We start from the raw sequence: 8,854 nt of genomic DNA, 5'->3' as shown, positions 1-8,854 counted from the left end.
AAAGCCTTTATCACAAAATTGACTAGTGCTCAACAAATTAAATTTTAATCCTTCAACGAAAGAAACATCTTCAATCTTCAATCCATTTTTCTTGATCGTGCCAACTCCTTTTGTAATTCCATAATTTTGATTTCCACCGAATATAACTTTTGGTCCATCGATTTCTTTGAAATTCACTAGATATGATTTATTTCTAGTCATGTGGCGTGAGCAACCACTATCGATGTACCAAACATCCTGCAAAAAAGATTAATTAAATTTAGGTACCCATACTTGCTTGGGTCCTTTACTGTTAGTGAACTTTGGTAACCAAACCCACCTAGATCTTATTGAATTAAGATGAGGCGATTTGTAACCATTAGAGACACGATAATCATAACTCACTTTAGAAAACATTTTTGGCGCCGGGTTTTGAAAATTATTTTTATATTTTGGCACCTGGGAAGAGAATGGTTGCTTTGGTCTATAAAAAGCATTACATCTATTGCACAACCAATCCTTTTGAGTGGGATAAAATCTCCCAACTTTATTTCTAGAAAAGCTTCCATCTTTTCTATGAAATCTTTTTGCACTTGACTCTTTGGCATATCTTTGCTTGTAGAATTTTTGTTGCTTTGCCGTAGTATAAACTTGTTTCGGCCTTTCAACATTCATCTTTGCATTTGTTTGATAGCCAAGTCCTTGTCTCATTGTGCTATTCTGACTTTTAACAAATTTTACCACTTGAACTTTATTATTTAAAGTACTAGTAGAATTAGTCAGATTTTGAGGGGTTTGAGAACATGTGGAGTCATTCCGGTTCTATCTCCTGATGGCTTTTGCATGCTCACCATTTTATCTATTATTTTAGACGAATTAGTGAACGTAGCAATAGTAGCTCTAAGATTATGTTCTCTAACCTCTCTTGCTTTACACTCTTCTTGAAGATGAATATTTTCATCATTCAATTTACTCACTTCAAGTAAAGCATCTTGCAATTTTTTATTCATTTCTTTTTTTTTCAAGAATTAGAATATTATTGTGCTCCTTGAGTTGAGGATGAGTGAGCATAATCTCTTGACATTCTCGCATTAGATTGTCAATAGATTCACGAGAAAAAGAAGAATTAACAGAATTGAAAGAATTAGATGTTACCTCTTCTTCATCTGCTTCAAGAGCCATAAGACAATCTTCAATTGTACTCAACTCAATTAGCTTGCATATCAGCACCGTATCATCATCCGAACTTGAACTTTCATCGCTTGATGATGATTCCTCCGAATCACCATTTTCATTCGGTTCGTTGCTAACGAGAGCTTTCCTTTTGTCGCGCTTGAACCTTTTGCTTTCGGATTTATTCGGTGTAGATTCAACATTCTTGCCTTGATACTTGCTAACGATCGGATGTGGACAATTTATTTTAAAATATCCGGGTTTGCGGCAATTGTAGCATAAATCCTTATTTTCTTCGACTTTTTCTTCTTGCGTTATGCGAGAGATGAATTTTCCACGAGCAGAATTTTTGTTGTCTCCTTTTCGCATAAACCTTTTAAATCTTTTCACAAAAAGAGCAAACTGTTCGTCAGTCATATAATCAACATTATTTTCTACTGACCTGGAGGTTGACGGTTGTTCGGCCATTAGAGCAGAATTTCAAGCTTCATGAACATCATCATCTTTGGCCTTCATTTCGAACTCATATGCTTTTAGATCACTAAATAATTTGTCTGTTGACAACATTCTTAGATCTCGGTGATCGCGCATAGCCGTAACCTTCATATCCCATGCAGATGGCAAGCCTCGTAGGATTTTGAGATTAATTTCTTTTTGGCTAATATTTTTGCCAAGATCACTAATCTCTCCAAGAACTTTAATCATTCAAGCTTCCATGTCTGCAATACTTTCATTTGAGAGCATTATGAAATCTTCAAACTTCTTCATGGCGATTGTGAGCTTATTGTCTTTTTCTTGTTCATCTCCTTCGCCAATCTTGATGAGAGTTTCCCATATTTCTTTGGCAGTGGCACACTTTCGGATCTTCCAAAATATTGTATCATCAACGGCTTTGAATAGAATATCCTTGGCAATATTGTCAAGATTATTCCGCGTTCTATCGTCCAATGTCCATTCCGATTTTGGCTTTTGTACGTACTGTGGAGCATCCGGGGATATAACAAACGCCGTACTGACTTTTAATATTTCTATAGGGCCAGTGGAAATAACTTCCCACATTTCATCGTGTAAAGCCGATAAGTGTACCTGCATACGAACTTTCCAATCATCAAATTTATCAAGAGAGAATAATAGATTTTGAGCTAAATCTTTCTTCATCATCATCACGAGAGATATGAAAGATTAATCCAATTCACACACTTTGTAGAATGGATCTGTCTAGCAGTCAGAAACGGTTGACCCAGTTAGGCACGTGCTTAGATAGCAAATCGGCCTAAATAGACAGTCTGCTCTGATACCAATTGTTGGTCCCAAAAGAGGTAAGGAGAAAGTCTAGAGAGGGGGGGGGGGGTGAATAGACTTTCTAACTTTTTCGCACAGCACAACAGTTGCTAAGCCAGAGATAAACCAAAACTCTTAACTAGATTGTTAGAGTATGGTGCACAACGGAATTAAATAAACATAAAGTGTGTGTGAGATTGTGTGAGCAGTATATCTCGTGTAGAGCGAATATGTAAAGAGCGGTAAGTAAAGAAAGCAGTAAAGAACATAAGACAATTATAGTGGTTCGCGAGGTGGTGTAATCCTCCTACTCCACTTGCTCTTATCTCCAAGAGCAATTCACTATATCTACCACTCCTTGGTTCCAAGATACAATGAATTTCCGTGATCTAGTGCTTTGATCACAAAGCCCGCACTAATCACGCCCAGTGACACCACACTGCTGCTTCGGGTTTCACGTCGCCGCGCTACTATCCCAGGATTTCACGACTCCGCGTTACTTTCCCCCCGTCTTCCACACTCCGGTAGAAACGTATCCCGTGATCTAGTGCTTTGATCACAAAGCCGGCACTAATCACGCCTAGTGCCTCCGACACTGTTGCTTCGGATCTCACAGCTCCGTGTGACAATCCAGGATTTCACAGCTCCGTGCTACTTTCCTCCCTTATCTTGTTTTGGTCCAAAACAAGTGTTGTCTTGCTTCCAACTTCTGAGACTCTGTAGATGATCTTCAATGATGCGCAGGTCTCTTCGATGAAGATAAACACTCTGGAATGATTTCTCTTGATAGCTCTGAGTGTTTTCACTCTTTGAATATATCAAGTAAAGCACTTGATATTTTTGCTCTGTTTTGCTGTGTTTAAGAACTCTCAGAATATTTCTCTTTTGAAGCTCTCTGAGTTCTTTTTCTTTTCTCACTTCTCACTTAAAGATTTTTGATATGCTCTGTACCAAAATGAGATTTTTGCTCTATGCTCTTTTAAGCTTAATTGCTTTATTCGATCTCCTTGATGAGTACGAATTTTCTGCTCTCTTGTTCGTGATCTGCTCTACTGCTCTTTTCAAGTTCGTTTTCTTCAAGTCTTCATATCTTCATCATTTTATAGCTGGTAATGAGAATCTGTCCGTTGGAAAGAGACGCTCTCATTTTTGAAATCTTGTATCTTTTTGTCAGAGATCTTATCTTATCTTTTGCAAAAATGTCAGAAAGGATAAGCTAGCCGTTTGATGGATCTTCATCTCCATGTAAATGAGCTTTCAAACTTCATTTGATATTCCTCTGGTTTAACGTTGAGTGGGAATATCTGGGTGTAGAACGGCTTCTCTGATTAGCTCTGAAGTGGTCCTTGTATCTTTGGGATTTAAAAATATTCATTAATTTAATCCCATACTAGTTAGACTAGTATTTTTTCTTGTGAGAATATTCTTACTGTAAGTTCTTCTTCTTCTTCTTCATTCTCACGTCTGGGTGTTCTCAGACTTCAAATTGGTTTTGAACTTCCACCCAATTTGAATTTCTCTTTTGCAATTGACACCCAATTACAATTGGCTTGTAATTGGCACCCAATTTGAATTTCTCCATTGTAATTGGCTCCCAATTGACTTTGACTTGCAATTGGCTCCCAAACTTCTCCTGGTGCTTTCAATTGCTTCCCAATTTGAATTGACTTTGACAATTGTTGACTTTGACTTCGAAATTGGCTCCCATCAATTCAATTTGATCTCCATGTCTTTTTTGAATCGGTCCCCAACTTGAATTTGCATCCCATACAACTTCAATTGGCTCCCAATTTCAATTCTACATTGGCTCACAATTTCAATTGATTTCAATTTCTCTGAAACTAGCTCCCAATTTCAATTGATATGAAATCGGCCCCCAATTCCTTTGAATTGGCTCCCAAGTGCAATTGCATCTTAATTGCCACCCAAGTGAACTTCATCAGATTTAATTAATTTTGGCTTCTCAAATTTTACCTTGTAAAATTGTTGATAATGAGTTTCAAACTTGAGCCATTTCACATAACATATCAAACATCATCCACTTCGTTCGTACGACTATTGATTAAATCTCCAATCTTCTTTGATGTACTTCTTTCTTTCCATAGATGCTTGATCTCCAAGTCAATTTCATGCATTCTTCCAAACTTAATTTTCTTTCACAAAAATTCTTCTGGGATATTTCTTTAAGTAGTAGCGACGTGAATATTGTATCATTCATCTTCTTCTTCAATTTGTCATTTTCTCCAGACAAATTCTTGATTTTAGGCTTTATATCTTCTTCTTCTATTTTCATGCATCTTCCTCTGTTTTTCTCTTTTCCAACTTAAATAATTTCCTGATCATGGTCTAAGACTCTACTAGACCTAAGAAATAAAACTTGGGGGATCTACAAATACATATTTGGCATATCAAAACCATTACACTTTATTCCTAACAAACTCTATATGGGAAGTAGGCCTGACGTAGAGCCAATTCGGATATGGAATCCGGCCTACTTCGTACCATAACTGTCTAAGCTAACAAATGAAGTTACTTAAATTAAATAAGGAAGTCTCCGTGAAATCTGCCAGTAACCGCCTCTGGATGCGCACCCAACCGGGGACGTCCGATTGCCAAGGCGGTGTCCTGAGGGGCCATGGCACACGGGCGAGGACACTCCGACTGCGGAGCCTGGTCGCTCGATTGAGTTCCTGAGTGGTACCCGGTCGGGGACAAACCGACTGTGGAGCTGCTATGGACCTAGAGTTCAATGTCCTTTTGCATAATGAAACTTGGCGTTTGGTCCATAGTAGCCCGCCACTCGGGAAAAAACAACCACCTGATTGGTTTTCAGTCGTCCAAGACCGATGCCTCCCTGTTTATTTATGCTAAGTCTGATTGTCGTGTGTACTTGCTTATCCATGTGGACTACATTCTTATCATGGATAGTGATTCTATGCTTGTGTCTGTATTGTTTAACCGTCTCGCTGATGCTTTTAAAATTCGGGACTTGGGTACTCCACGGTTTTTCTTGGGTATTGAGATTGTGGACGTTGATAGTGCGTTGGTGTTGTCTCAACGTCGTTATATGACTGATATACTGCGTCGTGCATGGAGGACTGTAAGCCCATCCTTACTCTTGTTTCTACTTCGAAGTCGGGGTCTCCTAGTGAGCCTGACCCGTTGCCGGATCTTATTTCATTTCGCAAACTTTCGGGCGCTCTTAAGTATCTTACTATTACTCGTCCCGACTTGTCGTATGCAGTTAACATGTTGTGTCAGTCGATGCATGCTTCCACGACTACTCATTGGACTGATTTGAAGCGTGTGTTGCGCTTTGTGAAGGGTACTTTACAGTTTGGCCTTCATATCTCTAAGTCAGACTCTCTTGTTGTTCATGCTTTTTTGGACTCGGATTGGGGTGGTTGCCTGGTTGATCGAAAGTCTACGAGTGGCTTTGCCGTTTATCTTGGTAACAATATGATTTCTTGGGTTTGTCGCAAGCAGAAGACATTAGCGCGGTTGTCCACCGAGGCTGAGTACAAGGGCCTTGTGGATGCTTCGGCTGATGCGACTTGGCTGGTTTCTTTGCTGGCCGAGATGGGTGTTTGGCTACCCTCCCCTCCTCGGTTGTGGTGTGATAATTTGGGCGCCACTTATCTATGCGTGAACCTGGTGTTCCATGCTAGGACAAAACATGTGGAGATTGACTACCATTTCGTGAGGAATAAGGTGGCTTCCAGGGATTTGGCGGTACAGTTCATTTCTACTAAGGATCAGTTAGCGGATATCTTTACGACGAAGGCCCTCGGCTCTTCTCGGTTTTACTTTTTACATGACAAACTCAATGTTGTGTCCTTGCCACCATGAGTTTGTGGGGGCTTATTAGGACTTATTTTATCTTAGAGTTATATTTCATCTATATGTCTATTTGTTGTATATTTAATTTGTAATGTCTTTATCGTTGTTTGTTACTGTCTTACTGAATACAATTATCACGTTTCTACATTCATCACATGCACTATAATATGCGTGGCATAAGATGAAGCACATCACATGCATATATATAATAATAATGGGGGTGTATATATTAGATGGAGGGTGGAGTGGTGAATACAATATTGGTGGATCCAGGATCCAGGATCCTACAGGAAGCGAGCGGTGAGCGCAAATAGCGGCTATCATCTCATAACATGCATACATTTATAAGAACCAGGTTTGCCCGAAACAAAAAGACCACCAAGATAGGAACCGCCCAAGATTGCTTCCCGCATTCTCAGCTCCCCTCCTCAATCAGATAGGAACCCACATTTTATGAGATCAACACAAACTAAAAAAAGGGGGCTGGGGGAGTGTTTGAAAGGGAGAAGAGGAACGGGAGGAGGAGAGAGAGAATCACACTTCCCTTTTCTCTCGGCTCTTCCCATTTGATCGGATCGGATCGGAATCCAAAAAGATCGAAGAAATGGCTGAAAAAAACGCTCCGCTGCCTAAATTCGGAGACTGGGACGAAAAGAATCCGGCTGCCTCCAATGATTTCTCCGTCATCTTTGACAAGGCACGCCACGCCAAGAGGGATGGCGCCCGGCCACCATCTCGCACCACCACCACCCGCCGTGACCAGCTCGACTCCCCCACAAGGAAGGACCGTCCCAACAACAACTCCTCCCCATCGTCAAACACTCCCGCTGCCCACTTCCTCTACCTGGGGAAGTCTCGTACCGGCAGGAAATGGCTCTGCTGCGTCGGACGGAGGAGGCACACCGACTGATCGAGGTACAACACATTATATTCTTTTGCACGTCAAGGGATGACGCTTTTTTCATCTTTTTTTTTTTCCTCTTTGGGTTTCATCGTTCTGCAACTATACTAACTTCAATTCAATACTTGTAGGACGACCCTTCATATTTTTAAAAAGAAAAAGGCAAAGGAAAAAAATTCTTTGTTTTTTTATTTTTATTTTTATTTTTAAAGATTTCTAAGGCACATTAAATTTTGGCTGTGGAAATCTTTTTCAGATTCAAATATGTTATTATTATACTAATTATCACACGCTCATTGCAAAAATAGAATAGTCCGATGCCCAGCCAATGTATATTTTGATTGGGGGTGTCTTTGAACCTAAGACCTTCCTTATGTGAATAATAAATAGTTAATAGAATATTTCGTTATAAAAAGTAAATGATATAATATTTTTTTTTAGTGTCACGGACTTAATTTTATTTTATTGACTCTTCTTATTATTAGTATGGTAGATTATAAAATACCAAAATCCATGCATCCGCAACAATAATCACTACATTTTTAATTTAATATATATGCATGGTATAGTCTCAACATACTTAATAATCAGTCCACAATTATTAAAATTGTTAAATGTTAAATTTTTTGGGAGGATTTCATGATTTAATTGACATTATTCATATTATTCAATCTAGAATGAACGGTTTGTTCATCAATATAATTGGAATGGAAATGAAGTTGATTAGAAATAATGGACACTTGTTTAATTCACAAGTGATATGAACATTATGAAAAATGATATTAAAGAAAAAGTAATGGAGTGTTTGGTAAATAGTTGTTAGTTGATTAGGTTAGTGGGTTTGACTAATTGATATTAATGATTGTAGAAACATGTTTGGTAAATTAGTTGTAGTTGATAGTTGTTATATTTGCTTAAATTAGATGTTTTGGAGTAATATTGCTACAAAAAGTTAATTAATCAAATATTGCTACAAAAAGCTAATTAATCAAATACTTATATTGATTTTTAATTAAGCTAAATAGTAATCAAATAAGCCAAAATTAACTGATAAGCTAATTATGTTACGAAAATTGAAATGGGAATAATGCTCGCTCTATGCAATTGAAATTCGCATTTAAATTTCAAACACATTTATTTGTCTTCATTTAATAATTTAATGATGCAATACTTTAGCCTGCATGGGCAGCTCAACTGGTCATAGGGATGAAGTGGGTAGCTCTGGTCATAGGGATGAAGTTTGGAAAGAATGATCCGGGATTGAGTCTCACTAGCGGTTGAGTGGGGAGCTTCTTGTGCACAATAAGCAAAGGTCTAGCCTCTATGATTCGGTTGAGTTACCATGATTTACATCCTCCCAGATGTTCTGTCGGACCCTTAGGGTTGGGGATTCAACCTTTGGAAAGAATGATGCAATACTTCAATTCCAACACACTAGCTATATAATGTAAATTAAAAGATTGTAATTAAGACCCACCACAATTATTTTTTACAATAATAAAGGCAAGATCACATTAATCAAGGCAAGATTTGAGTGTAAATTATTATGAATGCAAATAGAAATATGCTAACAAAAAATCCCAAAACTTTATTATTTAATTTAATTGCCACACAAAGAACTGATTACATTATTAGAATAAAGAACATTAATATATAACATAGTTAATTTCACTAATTGTT

At 38.1% G+C, this 8,854-nt stretch overlaps 1 protein-coding gene across 1 annotated transcript; it reads left to right on the top strand.

Annotated features, from left to right (window-relative positions):
- Positions 1–5,523: 5,523 nt before the first annotated feature.
- On the top strand, positions 5,524–6,282 carry LOC109179038 (uncharacterized mitochondrial protein AtMg00810-like). The gene has a single exon (XM_019328609.1). The coding sequence runs from the start codon at positions 5,524–5,526 to the stop codon at positions 6,280–6,282; it is 759 nt and encodes a 252-aa protein (XP_019184154.1).
- The last annotated feature ends 2,572 nt before the right edge of the window (positions 6,283–8,854 follow it).

The sequence above is a fragment of the Ipomoea nil genome, unplaced genomic scaffold (assembly GCF_001879475.1).
Source record: "Ipomoea nil cultivar Tokyo-kokei standard unplaced genomic scaffold, Asagao_1.1 scaffold0876, whole genome shotgun sequence".
Lineage (NCBI taxonomy): Eukaryota > Viridiplantae > Streptophyta > Magnoliopsida > Solanales > Convolvulaceae > Ipomoea > Ipomoea nil.
The sequence above is the reverse complement of the archived record's forward strand: the minus strand, read 5'-3'. Positions and strand labels throughout refer to the sequence as shown.